Here is a 23,060-nt window from a genome sequence, read left to right on the forward strand (position 1 = left end):
ACGAGATTTCATGGTCGTAAGCCAGAATACTCTTGCCTTTTTCCCAGGTGAGGCAATCTAAAATAATGTCTCCAGTAGACTTACCCTACGTGTTCCTCCATAGTGCTAGCCATAGTAGCGGTGGATGCAGATAGATATAGTCTTCAATGAAAGGGATATTCAATACATTATGGGAAATTAAATTAGAGGTAGAGTTGGGGAACCCTAAAACTCTTCTGCAGAACCTATTTCTTCCACTTGGATTGAATTATACTTGTTAATACCCCATTTCTCTGACACTTCAGTAGATATTGGTCTACACTGCTTTATTAAAAGCATCAACTCCTCCCCTCCAGGAGGATGAATGTGTCATAAACAGGATCCAAATAGCATTTCCATAAAACAGGAGTGGTCTGAAATGTCTTCAGGTGGTGCCTGGGTCTGCATTCTAGTCTGCCCCAGTGGCGTTTGTTAACTGTTAAAAAACAGCAGCAAACTTCACAGTGCTCTGGGTAGTGTCTCACTTTAATAATTTGATTCAAACATACTTCCAAAATAGGAAAAGCTGATTGCAGCTTGGCAAAAATGCAGACTGAGCAGATCAAAATGAGCATATTCCACAAGTTAATTGAGACAGTAACTTTTTCTGTTTACGGAATTTTGTTCCTTGGTAAAGGTACTCAGCCTACACAACAGGTTTTTCACCGGGGTACAGCGAATATTCCTGTTGGAACTTGATCACAGTGGTTTGCAGTGTTGTAGGTACAGCTGTGTGCTGGCAGTGTGGTGGTGCTGTGTGGATTTGTGGTAGCTGTGGGGGACTGTTGAGGGTGCCACAAGTGCCCTGATCTAAATCAGAAATGAAGAGTCCCAGATTTGTATATTACAGCAGAATTTAAAGATGTTGCTCTTAAGACAAGGCTCGACTAGGGAACTGAGGGGCATACTCTGGCAGCTAGTGCTGAATACTGTCTACTGTAGCCAGTTCAGTGTATTCAGTACAGGGGAGGTAGCTTTATTTTATCTCCCTTGTCCGAAAATGTTGGCATGCATGCTAATATCTTCCTATTGTCAATGATAAGCAGAGCTTAATTTGAGACAGTGGTTGCCACTGGGGCCCACCGGCACTTAATGTTCCTTATCAGACATTTCCCGAGAGCAACAGAGGGGAATCTAACAAACGGGAAAGAAGAAGGAAGCGAAGCCGGAAAAAAAAACGGCAACAAGGTAGAAAGCAGGAGGCCGCAAGATTGAGATAAAGGGTCAGGAAGTGTCCAGCAGTGGATTAAAGAGGGCTGAGGTGGATTCTGGTCTACGCAGCAATCATATTCAGTGTGGGGACATTTAATAGCACCGGCCACTGTCTTTTGAGTAGGGCTTAATAATAATAATAATAATGAGTTTTGTAGAGCCCGAACAGCTACCTCACAAGGAGGTGTCCCGGCGCTGAGAGAACAGAAAGGCAAAGAGTTGTGTGGCGAGACTTAGCATTGTGAAGTGAAAAGCCAGGTTTTTAACAATCGTTTAAAACAGGTTTCGGAAGGGGCCTGTTGTAGAGCAGGGGGGAGAGAGTTCCATAACCCCGCCACATTGGCAGAGAAGGTTCTTCCCCCAATCCGTGCCCTTCGCACTCGAGGGACCACGATCTTCACCCGCCCGTTGGAGCGGAGGGTCCTTGATTGATGATACCTGGGGAGTCTAACTTTTAGATAGTTAGGGCAGGTGCCCCACAGGGACCTAAAGACCAGCGTCAGGGTTTTAAACTTTATCCGAATGGCCACTGGGAGCCAGTGCAGAGCCCGAAGATGCAGAGAGACTGGGTGTTTAAAAGGAATGCACCTTAGCAGTCTCGCAGCCGCATTCTGCACCGTCTGAAGGCGCTGGATTAAATAACCGGGGAGGCCCAGATAGAGTCCGTTTGCGTAGTCCAGCCTTGATGTTACTGTGGCGTGGACTACAGTTTTACGACACTCTACTGGCAGAAGTCTCAAGATCTTACGCAGGTTCCTCAGCTTAGTTAATCAACATCCAGTGACTTGCCGAATATGGGAGGCGAAGGAGAGGCTGCTGTCCTAGCGGACTCCCAGATTTTTTGCGCTCTGGCTTGGCGACGGAGGCGTACCCATTTCCACCGGCCACCAAAGTTCTACAGGGGGGGGCAACCCTTTGCCAAAGAAGATAACCTCAGTCTTCTCAACGTTCAATTTAAGTTTGTTGGCGTTCATCCATCTGGCCACATCTCGGAGGCACCCCTTGAAAGTTGCAAAAGCCTCCTCCGACACCTCCGAGTATGGGAACACCAGCTGGGTGTCATCAGCATACGAGATTGCTTTGACCCCCAGTTTGAAATAAGTGTAAACAGAGGAGCCAAGTAAACATTAAATAGTAGCGGGCTTAGTGCCGACCCCTGGGGAACACCGCATTTTATCTTGGAGGGTTTTGAGGCAATCTGATCCAATGCCACCCTCTGTGTTCTCAATGACAGGTATGACTGAACCCAGCTCAATGCTTGATCTTTTAGCCCTATCTCAGCCAGCCGTTGTATGAGCCTAGCATGATCCACCGTATCAAAGGCGGCCGACAGATCCAGGAGAACCAGCATCGCTGATTCCCCAGCATCCATCGACCACCTCACTGATTCCGCTACTTCAATTAGTGCAGTCTCCGTGCTGAAGCCCGGTCTAAAGCTTGATTGAGTCTCATGTAGGACGCCATTGTCCTCTATGAAATTATTCAGCTGACGCTGTATTAACTTCTCAAACATTTTACCCGGGCCGCCAGGAGAGAGATTGGCCGCAGGTTGCTCAAATCCAGCGGGTCTCCATTTGCTTTTTTTTTCAGTGGAAGGAGAGTGGCGTGCTTCCATACATCCGGGAATAGTCCTGAGGTGATGGACCCATTCCAAATGGACTGAAGGGTGGGAGCGACGAATTCGGTAATCGATTTCCAGAGTTTTGGCGGGCAGGGATCATCAGGAGAACCCGATTTACATTTTTGAAGCTCCTTAATGACTGAATGCAAGTCTATCAGATGGAACTGCTCAAGTACTACCAGTAGCCCTGTTTTTACTATTATGTCTGATTTCTCCGTCATGACCTCCGGGCCAAAGGAGTCATACACTTTTTGTATCTTGCACTCAAAATACTCCGAGATGCTGGTACACAGTGACAGGGATGGAGGAACCTCTCTTTCTATACAGGTGGGTTTAAAAAACGACTGCACCACTTTAAAGACTTCCTTGCTTGAGTGCTCTGCTTCTCGAATAGTGGTCGCAAAGAAGGATTTCTTGGCCTTTCTCACTGCCTTCTGCAGATTTTTTAATGCAACCTTATATACATCCCTTTCTACGTCTCCATAACTTACTCTCCATGACCTCTTTAGTTTTTTGCAAGCCTTCTTTTCGGCTCTGAGATCGCTCGAAAACCAGGGGGCCGATGGAGACTCCCTATGTGAGGTTGCGCGTTTGGCGGAAGCTACTGAGTCCACCATTCTCTTGATCCAGTTGTTGAATAATTGCGCGTTAGTATTACTATCAGTAGTTAACACAGGTTTATTCAGGTCCAGGACCGGGCCCATGGCCGCAGGAATTAACTTATTCCAATGCCTTTTAGTATAAGTGCATTTGCTCCTGACCGGTCTGGGCGTGTCTATTTCCACCGAAAAAGGAACAAGAAAATGATCTGACCAAGTCAGTTTTATAGCCGATTTTGCTTTTACAGTATCCCCATTGCTAATGATTAAATCTAGCGTGTGGCCTGCTCTATGTTTGGGGCCCTCGTTACATAGCGTCAGATTAGCAGTCAGCAGTGTGGACATTAATGTTTCCGCTAGGGAGCAGCTATCCCTATCCACGTGAACATTAAAGTCCCCTAGTAAAAGGAAGTGTATGTCACTTCACGATACACCACACAGTCTATGGCACTCCACTGTATGCCACTACACTGTACGCAAAAGCACTTTATTCCACTGTTTGCAGCTCAACCGAATCACACTCCACTGTATGCTATTCCACTCTACTGTATGCCACTCTACTCTATGTCACTCCTCTCTATGTCACCCCAGTCTATGCCACTCCAATGTAGCTCATTCCACACTATTCCACTCCATTCAATGACACTATACTATATGACACTACACTTTACAACAATATCTTCCACTGTATTGTACCTCATTTCACTTAATGGCACTCGACAGCAGTAAACTGCACAATTATGCAAAAAAAGTATTACGATTTCAAAAACCACTGACATTCCATTAAAAAAAACAAAGGTTAAGGATAAGTTATAGTTAGGAAAACTTTATTTCTTCTTTGTATACAAACTCAACTTAAACTACACAAACGTGCACTAGTTATACCCTTGCATATTACATACATTAATACATGTGGGATCATAGCATTGATAACAACAATTATGACATCTGAAATCACATGATTTGTAAGAACACATTGCATGGTAGAGTGGCAATCATAATTAATGTAGTGTACCGAGTGAGTTGACAAGACTGTCTACTGAGGTGCGGCATTTATAAAAAATTTGAAGGAGGTGTGTAAAAATAACTGACTTACAACCATAACTTATAGTAATTTAAAAGTGGTGCGTAAATCACAAATATAAGTCATAACTATATATTTAGAATTTCTAATGTTTGTGTAGTTTAAGTTTTGTTTGTATACAAAGAAGAAATAAAATGTTCCTAACTATAACTTATCCTTAAGCTTTGTTTTTTTCATGAAATATTATTTTTATTGTTGTTATTCTTGTTAATAATAATATTAATATTAAGATGCATAGAGACACCTGCATGTATTTTTAGTTTACCAATCTAACATTTTACACCCAAGTCTAATAAGTACCTTAAAATATAAAATTAAGATTTTGAAAAAAAAACTTGCAAAGCACGAAAAAATGTTGCGAGCAGTCTGGCAGCACATTGCAGTTTCGGCTCCTCTTAAACCCAGAAAATACATTTTTGAAAAAATCACGGGGGTGGGGCAGATGTAAAGCAGGACGAGTGGCCAACATCAGGGCGGGAAGATGAAAAGAGAGTGTGAACAGAAGGAAGGTGGGGGGTATAAAAAATGAGTGGGGTGGTCAGAGATGGGGAAAGTAACAGAGATATCGAGGGAAATGAGGAATGGTTGAAAGAGTAAGCAGTACAAGGGACAGAGCTGAAAAACACATGAGCTCCCGTAGAGTGCTTACATTACAAGAAACAAGTAGTTCCCTGACTACAAGCCAGGAAGGCAGGGTAAGGGTACAGGTCAACCAATTAGAACACCATGAAATCCAAAATGCTTCTGAGCTGGACATACACATGATTAGGGAGGAAGCCATGAAACAAGAGCAGAGAAGTGAGATACAGGGTCGGATTGGCATCACAATTAGGCCCGAACACTCCACAAAAAGTGGCCCACATGTCACATCTGGTTAGTCTCACTGGAATCTGGCTGGTTATTTTTTGATACAGTTTTCTAAAGTGTGAACTCGGCCCAAAGTCATTGGAGGCATGAGCACCAGTTGCATTACACAAGATCAAATTCATTTTCGTTTTCAGTATGGAGATCTAGGGCCAGATGTAGGTAGCCTACTACCGGTCGGTAACTGCCGAAATTACCGAATTTCGGCTGTTACCAACCGGTATTAGGTTTTTTAAATGTAGGAGGCCAAACCGAAAGATTCGGTAATTTACCGAATTGGTAATTTAAGGAATCGGTAAATTACCGAATCCTTAACATACCTAATCGGTAAATTACCGAATCCGTAATGTAGGGAGCACTCAAGTGAGTGCATTTCTGAGTTGAGGATTCGTTATTTACCACCAACTACAAGTTGGTGGCACATATCGAAAACCTTTGAAAAAGCAAATTTGTGCTTTTCCAAAAGTGCCATGTGGGAGACATACATGCCCTTAGGGAAGGTGTGTGTGCCACACGTGCATGTGCTGAGTCATGCACACATGCATGACTCAGGGGTGCAACAGGGTGTCAATGTGACACCCTGCCACCCTTGAATATGTGCCCCCTATTACCGATTCGGTATTTACCGAATCGGTACTAGTGAATGGCTTCCCATTCATTCCTATGGGCCTCTAGGCCCACCGGAACGAATGGGAATTACCGAATCGGTAAATACCACTTCGGTAAATACCGAATCGTACCGATTCAGTAAAAGTTACCGATTAATTACCTACATACTATTTACCTACTCTTAAATACCGAATCGGTAAAATTCGGTATTTAAGAATAGGTAAATAGAGATGACCTACATATGGCCCTAAGTGATGTGCCCAGAATCAAAGGATGTTGAGCTGACGCTGGGACTCGAACCCAGTTACGTCTGCAGCTCTGACCATGGCGCCACATTCAATTATATGCAACCTTCTCCTCACCCCCAACAAGGCCTAAAAGAAAGCACGTGACTGCTAAGGAGGCCACTTCTTGTACCCCCTCCCCAGGTCATTGCAGTCTCAGGGCATTTAGCTGGCAAACCAGGCACCTAAATGCACATTGCTGTTGCTCAAGTGGGGGGGGGGGGGCAGGTTTAGGTGAGAATGGCCAAATGTCACCTGCTCCCCTGCGAGGCCTCTGCATACACACCCTCCTTGCACCCCCCATGGTCTAAAGGTGATGGGCAGGTGGGGCATAACACAACTCTGTTGGCACATCCCTTGCCAGCTGAATGCCCTAAGGCTGAGGTAAGCGAAGTGACCTCTGGCTGTGCACGCCAGCAGTGCTCCGAGATGAGACTGCCCCAAAGGCTAAAGAAACACCTGGACCGCAGCCTCAGTGTACAGCATGTCAGGGGAGTGCTCTGTGATGCTGGCGCCAGATGAAAGTGGACTGGCAGGGAGTGGGGAAGTCTCTTTGGCCCGCTTATAGAGGGCCAAAAACTGGCCCCAAGGTGACTTTGAGGCATCAGTCCATAGACCAATGCCCAATTGCCCGCCTTCCCAATCCGACCCTGGTGAGATAGACCGAAAATGCCAGCCAATCATGATCCGGCGGCTTGATTGAAAGGTCACTCCATGTAAATCAGGAACAATAGGTTTGGAGAAGACCTAAAAAGACTCCTAAACCAGAATTTGATGAATCAGTACAGCAGATCTACAAACCGCTCTTTATATATCAAATTGACTGGTGTAAGTCATGTTTCTTTTTTTTGACATACCAAGCCCCAAGCATTCATTTTTGGTTCAATGCCCAGGCCTGAAGTACTCGCAGAAGAAAGAGGCCTGTAGAAGAGGGAATTCCATCACTTCCCGTGCACGTAATCCATTCACAAATGCATTCTCACCTAAGGTGGCTGTTACAGTGAACAGAATTTAAAGTCCAGCTTAACTACATTCAAACTGTTCTGTCACCTCAGGACACTGGCTGCTGATTAACATATTTATTAAGCACATCTTACCGTGATACATGCCCTGTATTTCTGTGCTTCATTTATTGTTTGTCTTAAGGGGCCGTCTGGGTCATTGTGCAAACATTGCATCAGGAACATTAGTGCAGGAACAGATGCACAGAGATCAGTATATAAAAAATGAGAGACATAAAACCCAGCAGGTGTAATGAAAAACCACTCCTGGGAGGATCTGGGAGCCGCAGTTTCTGCATATACAGTACATGCTTTTATTTCCTAAGTTATGAATCCCTGGGCTGGAAAGATAGCGCATCCGTCTCTGACACCAGATGCATACATATGGGTAGCCTCAGGTCAGCAGGCCCAAGCCCAGCACAGCCCATCCAGGCTTTCATCACTTCATGATGGATTACTCTGGAGTTATAGATGTAATGGGAGACGCTTAACTGCACACAAAGAACCAGGCACTCTACCGGGATTGCACTGCCTGCTCTCTCCACACCCAGCTCTCTTTACATACACTCTCCATGTAACCAAGGCTCTCTCCTCACACCCTGCGCTCTCTCTTTGCATGCACCCTCCATTCAACACAGTCTCTCCACTCACACCCGCGCTCTCTCTTTACATGCACCCTCCATGTAACCAAGGCTCCACCCTTACACCCCGCGCTCTCTCTTTACATGCACCCTCCATGTAACCAAGGCTCCACCCTTACACCCCGCGCTCTCTCTCTACATGCACCCTCCATTCAACACAGTCACTCCCCTCACACCCTGCGTTCTCTCTTTGCATGCACCCTCCATTCAACACAGTCTCTCTCCTCACACCTGCACTCTCTCTTTACATGCACCCTCCATGTAACCAAGGCTCTCCCCTCACACCCTGCGCTCTCTCTGTGCATGCAACCTCCATTCAACACAGTCTCTCTCCTCACACCTGCACTCTCTCTTTATATGCAACCTCCATGTAACCAAGGCTCTCCCCTCACACCCCGCGCTCTCTCTTTAAATGCACCCTCCATGTAACCAAGGCTCTCCCCTCACACCCTGCGCTCTCTCTGTGCATGCAACCTCCATTCAACACAGTCTCTCCCCTCACACCCTGCGCTCTCTCTTTGCATGCACCCTCCATTCAACACAGTCTCTCCCCTCACACCCGCACTCTCTCTTTGCATGCACCCTCCATTCAACACAGTCTCTCCCCTCACACCCTGCGCTCTCTCTTTGCATGCACCCTCCATTCAACACAGTCTCTCCCCTCACACCCTGCGCTCTCTCTTTGCATGCACCCTCCATTCAACACAGTCTCTCCTCTCACACCCTGCGTTCTCTCTTTGCATGCACCCTCCATTCAACACAGTCTCTCCCCTCACACCCTGGGCTCTCTCTTTGCATGCACCCTCCATTCAACACAGTCTCTCCCCTCACACCCTGCGCTCTCCCTTTAAATGCACCCTCCATGTAACCAAGGCTCTCCCCTCAAACCCCGCGCTCTCTCTTTAAATGCACCCTCCATGTAACCAAGGCTCTCCCCTCACACCCGCGCTCTCTCTTTAAATGCACCCTCCATGTAACCAAGGCTCTCCCCTCACATCCTGCGCTCTCTCTTTGCATGCACCCTCCATGTAACCAAGGCTCTCCCCTCACACCCTGCGCTCTCTCTTTGCATGCACCCTCCATTCAACACAGTCTCTCCCCTCACACCCGCACTCTCTCTTTGCATGCACCCTCCATTCAACACAGTCTCTCCCCTCACACCCTGCGCTCTCTCTTTGCATGCACCCTCCATTCAACACAGTCTCTCCCCTCACACCCTGCGCTCTCTCTTTGCATGCACCCTCCATTCAACACAGTCTCTCCCCTCACACCCTGCGCTCTCTCTTTGCATGCACCCTCCATTCAACACAGTCTCTCCTCTCACACCCTGCGTTCTCTCTTTGCATGCACCCTCCATTCAACACAGTCTCTCCCCTCACACCCTGGGCTCTCTCTTTGCATGCACCCTCCATTCAACACAGTCTCTCTCCTCACACCTGCACTCTCTCTTTACATGCAACCTCCATGTAACCAAGGCTCTCCCCTCAAACCCCGCGCTCTCTCTTTAAATGCACCCTCCATTCAACACAGTCTCTCCCCTCACACCCGCACTCTCTCTTTATATGCACCCCCCATGTACCCAAGGCTCTCCCCTCACACCCTGCGCTCTCTCTTTGCATGCACCCTCCATGTAACCAAGGCTCTCCCCTCACACCCTGCGCTCTCTCTTTGCATGCACCCTCCATTCAACACAGTCTCTCCCCTCACACCCGCACTCTCTCTTTGCATGCACCCTCCATTCAACACAGTCTCTCCCCTCACACCCTGCGCTCTCCCTTTAAATGCACCCTCCATGTAACCAAGGCTCTCCCCTCACACCCTGCGCTCTCTCTTTGCATGCACCCTCCATTCAACACAGTCTCTCCCCTCACACCCGCACTCTCTCTTTGCATGCACCCTCCATTCAACACAGTCTCTCCCCTCACACCCGCACTCTCTCTTTGCATGCACCCTCCATGTAACCAAGGCTCTCCCCTCACACCCTGTGCTCTCTCTTTAAATGCACCCTCCATGTAACCAAAGCTTTCCCCTCCCTCCCCACGGTTTCTCTTTATATGCACCCTCCATGCAACCCAGTCTCTCCCCTCACACCCCACACTCTATTTATATGCACCCTCCATGCAGCCCGGGTACTTCCCTCACATCCTGCGCTATTTGACTGCACCCTCCACTCAACTCAGGCTCTCTCCCCACACCCCGTACTCTGTCTTTACATGCACACTTCATGCAACCCAGTCTCTCCCCTCACATCCTGCACTCTCTCTTTACATGCAACCCAGACTGCCCTTTCATGGTTGTGTGACAGAACACAACGCAGGCTTTTACCACACATGCCTGTTCCACGCGGTCTTAACCACATATATGCTCTTATCATGCTTGCCTCTAAAATGAAATGTGTGTTGTTAAATCATGTATGTCAAGGACATATGCGTGGTTAAGACTTATCAAGTAAGTCTTACCCCCAATCCCTGAGACCTAAAACTATCCCCTCCCTCCTGAAACCAACACCCTCCCCCAAGCCCTAGAAACGTCCCTGTACTCCAAGCACTAAAAACTTCCCCACCCTCCCCAAAGCCCTAAAAACTACCCAAGCACTAAAAGCTATCCTGCACACAAGTATATTGTGATACTAAAAAATATCATAATTCCTGCCCCCCCACCCTGAGCCCTCAAAGAGCCCCAAGCCCTGCCTTGAGACCTAAAACTGTCCCCCTCCCTCCTGAAAACAAACCCCATACCCCGGGTCTCTAGAACTCCCCTGCCCCCCAAGCCCTAAAACTATCCTGCCCTCCCTAAGCCCTAAAACTACCTTGCCCCCTTAGCACTAAAAACTACCCGCCGCCCAAGCCCTAAAACTATCCTGCCCTCCCTAAGCTCTAAAACTACCTTGCCCCCTTAGCACTAAAAACTACCCGCCGCCCAAGCCCTAAAACTATCCTGCCCTCCCTAAGCCCTAAAACTACCTTGCCCCCTTAGCACTAAAAACAACCCGCCGCCCAAGCCCTTAAAACTTCCCCAATCCCCAGTCCTAAAAACAACCCCAACCCCCCAGCCCTGAAAACTAACGCCAACCCTTAAAAACTACCACCACCCCCCGAAAACCCGGCCGCCAGCCTCACTCACCTCACAGCGTCCTCTCCCGATCCTTCTGGCTTCTGCTCAGCAGCAGCTAGAACACACACTGGCTTAACCACCCATATGCATGGTTAAAGCATAGGATTGGTTTAGACAAGAGTGGTATCGCTTGCGTTGTTGGAGCATGTGTGGCTCTGCCAGTGTTGTTCCAACTGCTCCCTTCTTCTCCCACCCTGAGCTCTCTCTACATCAATGCGTCCATCCATTCTCATGCAACCAGACTCTCCCCTGACACTCCACACTGTCTTTGAATGTGTCCTCATGCAACTCGCGCTTTCATTTAATGCACTACGTGCTGTCTCTGAATGCATCCTGTACACAGCTCATGCTCTCACTTCACACCTAGCACTCTCTTTAACTGCACCCCCATGCATCCCAGGCTCTCCCCTCACACCCTGCACTCTCTCTTTCCATGCACCTTCCATGCAACCCAGGCTCTCCCCTCACATCACCCAGGCTCTCCCATCACACCCCACACTCTCTTTCCAAGCACCTTCATGCAATCCAGGCTCTCCCCTCACATCACCCAGTCTCTCCCATCACACCCCACACTCTCTTTCCAAGCACCTTCATGCAATCCAGGCTCTCCCCTCACACCTAGAAGTCTCTCTTTACATTGATTCACCCATCCATTCTCTATGCATCCAGGCCCTTCCCTTACACTCCACACTGTCTTTATATGAACCCTCCATGCAATCCAGGCTCTCCCCTCACATCCCATACTCCTTTTTTTAATTTAATCTAAAAAAACTCATTCTATCCCTTCACAGCCCATGCGCTTTCTTTGAATGCATACCCCTCTCAACTAATACTCTTGCTTCAAACTCTACACTCTCTGTTCACACGGACACTGTACACAACCCAGGCTCTCCCCTCACAACCCATTCTCTCTCTGTTTACATGGATGCTGTTCACAACCACGGCTTTCCCCTCACATCCCACTCTCTCTATTTACATGGACGCTGTACACAATCTGGGCTCTCCCCTTGTATTGCACTCTCTCTATTTAGATGGACCCTGTGCACAACCTGCACTTCCCCCTCACATCCCACTCTCTCTGTTTACATGGACCCTGTACGCAACCCGGGCTCTCCCCTCACATCCTACTCTCTATGTTTACATGGAACCTGTATATAACCCAGGCTCTTCCCTCAAGTCCAACTCTGTCTGTTTACATGGTGTCTCTCCTTCTCCACACCTCCACTCTGAAATGATACCCCCTTCGTGCCCCATAGTCTCTGAGTATATCCCATGATTCATCTGCACAACCCACAATGGCTCTTTAAATGTACTCTCCTGACAAATTCACACATCCTTCATACTCTTCACTTTGCGTCAACACTCATACTATCTCTTCAGAACATATATTCCCTTTTCACACCTACAACCTCCCTACACACTCCTTACTCCCCCTCTAGACTTTTTGTCCAGTCCTCCCTGTTTTCTCAATACTTCTCCAACTACGTTTAATGCTCACATCCCAAGTCCTCCCTTCACACGTGTTAGACCTGGCATCTTTGGCGTGGTTTCCCCCTATCTTTTTGCCCCTACCTCCTGTATTTTTTGATGCTGTGCTGGATTTCGTTTTTGCTGGTTTAGATGCTTTGGGCACTTTGCCACTGCTGTTCAGTGTCAAAGTGCAAGTGCTCCCTGTATAAATTGTTATTATGATTGGTTATCCATGATTGATATATTTGTGTCATCAAGAAGTCCCTAGTAAAGTGCACTGACTGTGCCAGGGCTGGTGATAACAAATGCTACTAGTGGGCCTGCAGCACTGATTGTGCCACCCACATGAGTAGCCCTAAAATGGTGTCTCAGGCCTGCCATCGCAGTGCCTGTGTGCAGTCTGTGAACTGTCATGTCCTCCTGGTCAGTGTCCCCACTGGCCAGGCCTAACCCTTCCCTTTCTGTATACATTGGTCACCCCTATGGACGGCCCAAGGTACCCCCTTGGGCAGGGTACAGTGTATGTGAAAGGTAGAGCATGTACTTGTGCAGTTGATATGCTCTGGTAGTGAATTACAGCCATTTTCGTTTTTCACTATTGAAAGGCTATCTTGCCCCATAGGCTATCATGGGGAATGCTGGCTACAGTGGCTACCAGCATATCTTCCTATAGGAGCAAGGTCGGACATAAAAGTCTGGTATCCCTGAACTCAGAATTTAATAACACATCTTTTAGGAAAGGTTGTTTTTAAATCCTGTGTTTGAGAACAGCACTTTTAGGAAGTTGTTGTTCTCTTGTCTGACCTATCTGTGTGCCTTGGCCTGTTTGTGAATTGACTGTCTGGTTGTGAGTGACAGGGGCTATGTGGCTCCCAGAGTCTGAATGGGCCATCCCTGGGCTGAATAGCTCCATCTGAATCTAGAGTGGTGGGAGGGTGTAGCACCTGGGCCTGAATAGGGCTGTGCCTGCCTTCCACAATGCTGGCTCCACCTCCTGCTGGGTGGCTGATGACCCTGCCCCTCTCTCTGAAAGGAAAGGAGAGGCCAGGAAATCAAAGTGCTCAAGGAACACCAGGAACTGGTTCAGACAGGGCTCAGAAACCTCCTGCACAAAGGGATCAAAGACGTTTAGGGGTATAAGTACAGGAGACTGATGCAGAAGGATTGTCCTGCTGTGTGATGCTGGACTGACCTGCAGTTGCTTTGCTGCCTAGGAGAGGGGAAGGACTTTGTTGTTGCTTTGTCCCCTGACTTGAAGGAATCTCCAAGGGCCTGTTGTGAACTGGCTCCCTGTTTTGAAGTCCCAGGAAAGAAAGGACTTCACCCCCAGCTTCCCTGAGCTCTGCTGAGAGAGCTCTGTCCTTCCTAGAGTGCTTGGCGCCAGTTGTGGTGCCTCTGGAAGTGGTACCTGTGTTGGGAAGCTGGAAACCAAGATTTGAGAGACTTTTCTACAGAAAATGTATTGCATCGCTCGGTTGTGGAGCGCATCACCGTCAGTGCGAGGAAATTCCCGCCGCAGCTAAGGCCGAGATTGTCGCAGCGCCTGTTGCGGCTGCCAGAGACGTTGCACCCTTCGCTAGCGGGAAAAATATCATCGCTGCGAGTATCGTCGCAGAGTCTGTTATCACTGGGTGAGATCGTCGCACCGCCGCTTTGCGAGCTGTTTCACGTCGCTGCGAACATCGTCGCAAAGCCATCGTTTCGAGGGGCCGCGAGAGGAGAAGATCATCGCTAAGCCCCGGAGATCGTCGCATCGTGCCATTGCAAGAGAAAACTTCCTACGGAACCTACGCACCGGAATCCGTACAAGTCATCGCCTTCCTCCCCATACAGACCGGATTCATCGCAACACATCCGCTGCTGCTGCGGGGCTGTTGCTAACGCCTCCCCAGGGTCTCAGGAGTAACGCATCGCTTGTTTTCTACCGCTACAGCTTCTGTGCTTGGAACTTTTTATTGCAAACAACGGTACTGTGGCTAAAACGTGACACAACTGTGGATCATTTTAATGCTAACCTTAAGAACACTTTTCAACCATATTCTTGAACTGTGTATGTTGGATTTTTGTCGTTTTGGTCTTGTGTAGTTTAGATTAAATACCTTTATTTTTCTAAACTGTTGTGGAGTCAGTTTGTGGTGTTTCCACTGTGTTACTGTGAGTTTTGGTACAAATACTTTACACATTGCCTTTGATAAGCTTTGACTGCTCGTGCCAAGCTACCAAGGGGGTGAGCAGGGGTTATCTAAGAGTGTTTCCTCCTAACCCTGACTAGAAGCAAGGGTCTCTATTTGGACAGTGGTACCTACCTCTGCCAACTAGAGACCCCCAGTTCTAACAACACCCCAAACTGTCCCTTTGTACCCTAAGTTCTCCCGTCATACCCTCACTCTCCCTTTACACCGTATTCTATCCCTTCACATCCAACATATTTATAAGTAAATTAAGCATATGCAAAAGCTCAATGATTTAATATTGATCGCTCCAAAAATGATCACAACTACAAAATAAATTACACATGATATTATTGTTAGCAAATGAAACATTCCGTGCCATTATGAGGGCAATTCTTCCCTTTTATTTGAAAGGATTCCCAGCTTTTTGTGATGCCTCCGGCTGGGGAGAGCTTCAGCTCTAGGTAGGCTAGTAGCACATAGAGTATGATTTGTCACTGACCCAATTCAGGAGGGATCTCACGACCTGGCTCTTCAAATAAACTTCAGGGCCCAGCAGGACCTGCAGCCCCCACCCACAAGCGTCTTGTGACCCTTGCAGGGAATCAGTGCTTAACAAGCACTGATTGATTGATTGCAGACCCAGATACTTGTATTACCTCTGTAAACTACTTACAGAAAATGCTTTTTGAATCAGTTCTCAGGATCTGGCTCTTCAACTGAACCCTAGCGCCCCCTCACCCGCCTCAGAGCCTTTAAGACCCTCACAGGTGAGTAGCTGCACTTTATAACCCCCTGATTGATTGATTGATTGGGTCTTAGATATTCAAATGTAACTTGCATCTACGACCAGAGGAGACAGCAGTTACTGATACAAAAAACGTTGTATATTCGGCCCAATGGACTTATTTTGGGAGCCAATGCACACTCGGTGGTTAATGTGAAAAGCTGATAAGGCTCAGACCCCTGCACACAAGATCAAGGTGTAATGAGATAAAGCTGTAGTTGTAGTTTTAAACTTTATTCGATTGTTCATAAAAACATCACAAACGTGTACAGAATAATAATAAAAAAAGCACTTATGAATTAATAAAGGATGGGGAGTAAAAAACATGGACTAGCAGCAAAGGATATTAACCAACACTAAAAAACCATACTTTTTCTAACCCAGACTGATTTCAGAATAAAGGTTGCAATAAAAAAACAAATATCCGGGGAGGCAAGTGTGAATAGGAATCTCATAGCATTAACAGTGGTGGACATAGAATATTTCTTAAACAACGGTTTGAGGTATAAAACTCGCAAAGATTTATACAAAGGGCATATCAGCATAAAGTGCAACGTGCTTTGCTTAGTAATTCCGTCACACGGGCAAGGGGTGGCAGAATGTATGTTCATACTTGGAAAAGCTACCAAGTTATGCACAATGCCTAATCTCAGCCTGGTTAATACATATTGATGAGATTGTCTAGTGATAACTTTTAAATACATAGGAATCCCGTTCCCTTCATCCATGTTGGAAAAATAGAATGCATGGGTAGAATAGTCACTAGATTGTTCTCTACGTCTGTTAAGTTTATGACTCAAAAAAACACCTTTAACCTCCAACTTTGGTATATCAACAGCACACTTGGGGTCTTTAAGAACGTCCAGGTCAAATAGTTCCTTAAAAGTAGAAATGACGTATTTTAGCCACAGAATCCGGTGTATATTATCCAGGCGTAAACAGTCTTGTATTATCCCCCTGGTAAAGCCGGTTTCGTCCTTTAGCCAGATAGACCTCCAGGCCAACAGGAGTCTCAATCCGATTAAATCCGTTATATAGTCCAGCCCTAGTTCTTTATGGGTCAGTTCCGTGGATGCCAAAGATGGAAGGCAAAGGAGTCTCTTAAGAAATGCATTTTCCAGAACTTGCGGGTGTTTTTGTTGCCTGTGGCCTCAAACCCCTGAGCCATAAAGGGCAATAGATGCACACCTGTGACGGTAAACGTTCAACATATCTGGTATGCGGCGGCTTTCTAGTTTGGCAGCAAAACGAAATACACTTAAAGATGCTTTGCCCATCCTAGATTTAACTTTAAGTTGTTTGGGGGCCCAGGATCCACCATTATTAAAAGTAATGCCCAGGTAACAAAAGTTATTAACAACCTCAATACGGTTTTCCTTAAAATAGAATGATTTGAGATTATTCACCTTTTTTCCGCTTGCCATGATATAGGTTTTAGAGTTATTAATTTTTAGTTTCTTCCCCTGTATAAAATCATAAAAACAATTCATAAGTTTCTAAGGCCTAATGGGGTTCTCGAAAGTAAAACAGTATCGTCTGCATAAAGCAGCACCGGGATTGGTTGCCCCTCAACTTGCAGGGCGTCAGCTTGTACATTTTTCAATTCAGACTCCATGGAATTTATAAACAAAGAAAAACGTAAAGGAGCCAGGACACAACCCTGTCTAATGCCGGATTTTACCCTGATTTTTCTTGTACACTCTCCCTCTTGACCATAGCGAATCTGAGCTGATAAATTACTATATAGTCTTGCCAAAAAATGGATTATCGCTGCCGGAGCACCCATTTCGATTAAGGTAGACCACAACAAAGAGTGGTCAACCAGATCGAAAGCACTAGAGAGGTCTGCAAAACAAAGGAACAAGGAACCCTGTTTTGCTTTAGTGTATTTTCCTATAATAAGGTTTAGATTGATACACTGCTCTAAAGTGCCAAGGCCCTTCCTGAAACCAAATTGTGATACTGCAAGGATGTTATTGGTATCAGCCCACTCCTCTAGGCGTAGCAACAATACCCTACTCATGATTTTTAACGAGAAATCCAGAAGGGAGATAGGGCGGTAGTTCTTAGCCTCTCCTCTATCTCCCTTCTTAAAGATAGGCAAGATAACGGATTCACTCCAGGTAGAGGGGGTAGTGTCATTAACAGCGGCATTAAACACTTGGGTCAGTAGGGGGCTCCACAAGGCCAGGTGTGATTTATACAGATCGACCCAATCCGGTCCAGGGGCTTTCCCTCCTTCACTACTTCGAATTGCCAGATCAACTTCCGAGAGGGTAATCCCCAGACATTCATTAGAATTAATGGGGTTTACACTAGAACTGTCCTGTGCCCTACAGGTTGGATCGAAAATCCCAGTAAAATATTGAACCCAGCTGTCCTCATTTACTTGGGCAGTCAAAACTGGGAAATCCTCCTTCTGGAGGAAAGGGCTATTGACAGTGCTCCAGAATAGCTTGCAGTCCCGGAGTGCTGCTGCCTTGATTAAGTCCTCCCAGGCTTGTTCTCTTAGTTCTTGTTTCCTACGCTTAAGCTCGTGTCTATAAGTAGCCCCATATAAGTAGATAAAGCTGTAATACTGAGTATCTGTAATGGAGGTAATTCCATTGGTTAGTAAACTTGAGTTCAGCCAGGAGAGGATCTCTGACAGCGTATCGAAAACACAAATATCGTGTAGAGAGAACATCATGTCAAAAATATCTAGGATCAAAATATCGAGAAGGTAAGTGCAAATTGGTAACTATAGATGTACTATTCTTAGCTCCACATCAATATACCTTGAAGATACATATATCCTCAAGGTACACATATGTGGAGTTTACTTTGCTTACTTATAGAAACTTACCTTCACTATATTCCTGTCCTCGATATTTTATCCCACGATATTTGTGTTTTCGATGATCTATCTAAATACCACCAGGGGTCCTATCCATTGACTCGCTGACTACATCCAACTGTTGAATGTTGAACAGATTGTTTTTTATTAGTACGGAGGGGGTTCAAGGTTAGACAAACTGATATTTGCTTTAATGCATTGAACATACAATTTGTTTACATATGTGATTGATGCCATGTTCTTGCACTTAATAGCACTGTAAATAATTGTGGATGCAACCCTGTTTATCTATGGATGGTTGCGGGGCCCAGCTTGGGCTGCTACTAATGACCTGCAATCTGCACTTTGCTCACGGAATTCTGAAGAAGTTGTATTAACCCATGTACCCATGCCTGAGAGACTGTAGAAGGTGATTTGAGGGTGTAGGAATATCCACATTTTAATGGAAATAGGCGACTCAAGATACTTCAAGATCTTAGATCTGGAATGTGTGCACAACTAGCCAGGATGGAATTAAACGTAATTTTTAAAAATACACATAAAAATGAGACTTAGGTTTTTTTCTCGCTCCAGCGCCCCCATGGATGCTTGATTTTTGGACTCTGATAAATGTTGGGCTTCTAATGTGGCTAGAGGTGTTCCTAGTCATAAAACCTTAATTGCCCTACAATCTTGCTCTTTTGGGCTGACATGTATGATAGTTAGAAATAGTCCTTGATACACATTTGCCGCTCGTACCTGTATGGCAGGTAATTTAGATTTGATTTTAGTTGGTGAAAGGTTGCTGTCCTGTTCTTTTGCATTAGTGAATAAAGTAGTTCTAAGAAAACCAGACTGCTCTTTAACCCTTGCATAGATAATTGGATTATGGAAATTACTTTACTCTCACAATATGATAACATTGTGTAATAGCCCTGGAGTTTATTCTGAGGAGATATGGGGAGATTTCAAGGGGATAAACCTGTGCCCTTATTTCCTATTCAACAAGGCTTTTAGTCCCATGCTGTGTCCTCTGGTGTGTATGAGGCCTCTTTGTGTTATGGCTGTTATGCACAACCTCATGCTACCAAAAAGTATACATACTTCCCATGTTGATTAGCTGGTTTGCTCTCTATTTTCCTTTTTAATTTATTGACAAAGATGTGCATTTCAACTTTTCTATGAAAATAGAATAACATGTAGTTTGCCCAAGATACACCTACATTTGTCTAAATACCGGCAGTATTTTATGTTTAGCAAGAAAGCAAAATTGACAAATTAAATCAAAATTAGCTTTGATTATTGTAGTCTGGCAATGGAGTTCCGCGGATTCCTATCGTTGTAACTCATGCAAGCTTCAGATATAGGTACTCGATGCTCTGCTCTTTGTTTTTTGTTTTCCTTTTTCACATTTCCGTTCGCAGTTGGTTTCTCTACTGAGTTCCATTTCTCTTTTCCTTAAATGTATGTTTACTTATCTCGGTTTTGAAACCGACTATAATGTAGTTTCTGATTATATTTGTATTTTGTTGATGGTTATATTATTACAGAAAAAGGTATAACAAATGAGACGCACAAAGGATTTCAAGGAAGTACAGTTCTTCACCATCATAAACTTCTGTACTCAAATTTGATCAATTATATTAATAAAATTGGCCATAAGATGGAGCTTGCCAAAACTGTACATTTTTTTGAGGTCTAAAGAAAATGCATTATTACAATCCGATTGGCCCAGGACCACATTCTAGAATAAAACCTCCTGTAACTCCTTGCGACATGATGCGTCATACATTAAATATGACGCATCATTGGTGTCGCAAGGAGTGTGCAGTGAAAAGTGACGCATCGCTGTTTTCACGCAGCGATGCGTCACTTTTCATAAATAAGGCCCATTGATTTTTGCTGAGCCAAAACTGTGCTAGCCGCTGTAAAGGGGAGTGAATCAAAAAAGCTGATATGAGCTATGTATTACTCACTGTAAAGATGCGTTATTTTAGCCTATTTCATTTTGTGGCTTCAGTGCATCAAATGTTAATGTGCATATTTTGACTACATATACAGTATATAACAATGTTTTTGCTATCTAAAAAAAACACTGACGCCTTCATAAAGGAATGGAAAAGATAGCACACACATTTGCCCACCGCACTGTAGTTTGTGGTGCCACTCAACTACAATCAAGAATCAAGAGGATGCCATAAAACATGAAGAGTCCTGAGCATGGTTTTGCTGCTGCTTGTTGAAGCCCCCTGGTGCTGCTGCTTGTTAAAGCCCCCTGGTGCTGCGGCTTGTTGAAGCCCCCTGGTGCTGCGGCTTGTTGAAGCCCCCTGGTGCTGCTGCTTGTTGAAGCCCCCATGTGCTGCTGCTTGTTGAAGCCCCCTTTTGCTGCTGGTTGTTGAAGCTACCTTGTTCTGCTGGTTGTTGAAGCCCCCTTGTGCTCCTGCTTGTTGAAGCCCCTTGTGCTGCTGCTTGTTAAAGCCCCCTTGTGCTGCGGATTGTTGAAGCCCCTTTGTGCTGCTGGTTGTTAAAGCCCCCTTGTGCTGCGGCTTGTTGAAGCCCCTTTGTGCTGATGGTTGTTAAAGCCCCCTTGTGCTGCGACTTGTTGAAGCCCCCTGGTGATCCTGCTTGTTGAAGCCCCCTGGTGATCCTGCTTGTTGAAGGCCCCTGATGCTGCTGCTTGTTGAAGCCCCCTAGTGCTGCTGCTTGCTGAAGCCCTCTTGTGCTGCTGCTTGTTGAGGCCCCCTTGTGATGCTGCTTGTTGAAGCCCCCTTCTACTGCTGCTTGTTGAAGCCCCCTTGCGATTCTGCTTGTTGAAGCCCCCTGGTGCTGCTGCTTGTTGAAGCCCCCCTGACCTGCTGCTTGTTGAAGCCCCCTTCTGCTGCTGCTTGTTGAAGCCCCATTGTGCTGCTGCTTGTTGAAGCCCCCCTGACCTGCTGCTTGTTGAAGCCCCCTTGAGCTGCTTCTTGTTGAATCCCCCTTGTGCTGCTGCTTGTTAAAGCCCCCCTGACCTGCTTCTTGTTGAAGCCCCCTTCTGCTGCTGCTTGTTGAAGCCCCCCTGACCTGCTGCTTGTTGAAGCCCCCCTGACCTGCTGCTTGTTGAAGCCCCCCTGACCTGCTTCTTGTTGAAGCCCCCTTCTGCTGCTGCTTGTTGAAGCCCCCCTGACCTGCTGCTTGTTGAAGCCCCCTTGTGCTGCTGCTTGTTGAATCCTCCTTGTGCTGCTGCTTGTTGAATCCCCCTTGTGCTGCTGCTTGTTAAAGCCCCCCTGACCTGCTTCTTGTTGAAGCCCCCTTGTGCTGCTGCTTGTTAAAGCCCCCCCTGACCTGCTGCTTGTTGAAGCCCCCTTCTGCTGCTGCTTGTTGAAGCCCCATTGTGCTGCTGCTTGTTGAAGCCCCCCTGACCTGCTGCTTGTTAAAGCCCCCCAGTGCTGCTGCTTTTTGAATCCTCCTTGTGCTGCTGCTTGTTGAAGCCCCCTTGTGCTGCTGCTTTTTGAATCCTCCTTGTGCTGCTGCTTGTTGAAGCCCCCTTGTGCTGCTGCTTTTTGAATCTTCCTGTGCTGCTGCTTGTTGAAGCCCCCTTGTGATTCTGCTTGTTGAAGCCCCATTGTGCTGCTGCTTGTTGTAGCCCCCCAGTGCTGCTGCTTGTTGAAGCCCCCTTCTGCTGCTGCTTGTTGAAGCCTCCCTGACCTGCTGCTTGTTGTAGCCCCCTTGAGCTGCTTCTTGTTGAAGCCCCCTTCTGCTGCTGCTTGTTGAAGCCCCCCTGACCTGCTGCTTGTTGAAGCCCCCTTGTGCTGCTGCTTGTCGAAGCCCCCTTGTGTTGCTGGTTGCTGAAGCCCCCTTGTGCTGCTGCTTGTTAAAGCCCCCTTGTGCTGCTGCTTGTTGAAGCCCCCTTACCTGGTTGCTGCTGGTGACATTATTCCTCCAAGCTCTGGCGTGGCTCTTCTTACATGCTCCTTCCTCCGGTGACGCTCTGGGTCTGGTACTTTCCGGGCACGGTCTCTTATCTGGATGCTTTTTATGGCACCTTTTATTGTTTGGGGTGGGTCTTAAGCTACTCATTGTTTACTTATGCCGTCACGCCCCCTCTATTACACCCACAGCTATTTTCGGTTCAAATTCCTCTGCCTTTCCACCTTCCTATACCAGTCGTATACTTTTATTTTGGAGTTAGCCCACTCCAATCTTAAGGATTGCTGTGCACTGCTCACATATGTGACCTCAGTTATGGTTTACTAATCCAGTGTTGTGACTGAGGGCAGACTTCCGCCACATCTGCAGTAGAGTATGCTTTTTTTCCCTGCGTATATCCAACAGCAGCCATGTAACAATAGTAAAGCACCAAGTACAAAACAAAGAATAATATTAACCATGGTTCTTTGATTTTAAAAAAACTAGAATTTCCATCCACATGCCTAAGCACCAATAGCATTACAGATAAAGGCATAAGCAGTCTAAACAATCTTAGCTCCGCCTCTTTCTTGCTGCATGGCGGCCATGATAAGTATCTTATCACAATCAATAACCATTTTAGTCAGTTTTATATGTCTTTCTCGTTATTAGCCTTCCAGTTTGCGAGATCTCGCCAGGTGGATGTTTGCCGGTGATGCTTATTCTCTCTGCTTGCTTATCGTTACTGCCCTGTGAACCCTACACACTGTGCACCATTTTTCTTCCGCTTAACTCCCTCCCATCAAATTTGTTTCTTCCTAGCTCCATGCTAGCTCCATTTTCCAGATCACCAGAGACCAACCTAGAGGTCTCTTGCGTGTTGCC

General features: G+C 46.4%; 1 protein-coding gene across 1 annotated transcript in view; it reads right to left on the bottom strand.

The window, feature by feature from the left end:
* LOC147726261 (uncharacterized) overlaps window positions 1-22,283 on the bottom strand; it is a 53,777-nt gene extending 31,494 nt beyond the window's left edge. The window contains exon 1 of the mRNA XM_086962909.1: window positions 22,182-22,283. Within this exon, the coding sequence (XP_086819035.1) occupies window positions 22,182-22,201 (20 nt within the window). The 5' untranslated portion in view covers window positions 22,202-22,283. The remainder of the gene's footprint in view (window positions 1-22,181) is intronic.
* Between the last annotated feature and the right edge of the window lie 777 nt (window positions 22,284-23,060).

This window comes from Lissotriton vulgaris, chromosome 3_1 (assembly GCF_964263255.1).
Source record: "Lissotriton vulgaris chromosome 3_1, aLisVul1.2, whole genome shotgun sequence".
In the NCBI taxonomy this organism is placed as follows: Eukaryota; Metazoa; Chordata; class Amphibia; order Caudata; family Salamandridae; genus Lissotriton; species Lissotriton vulgaris.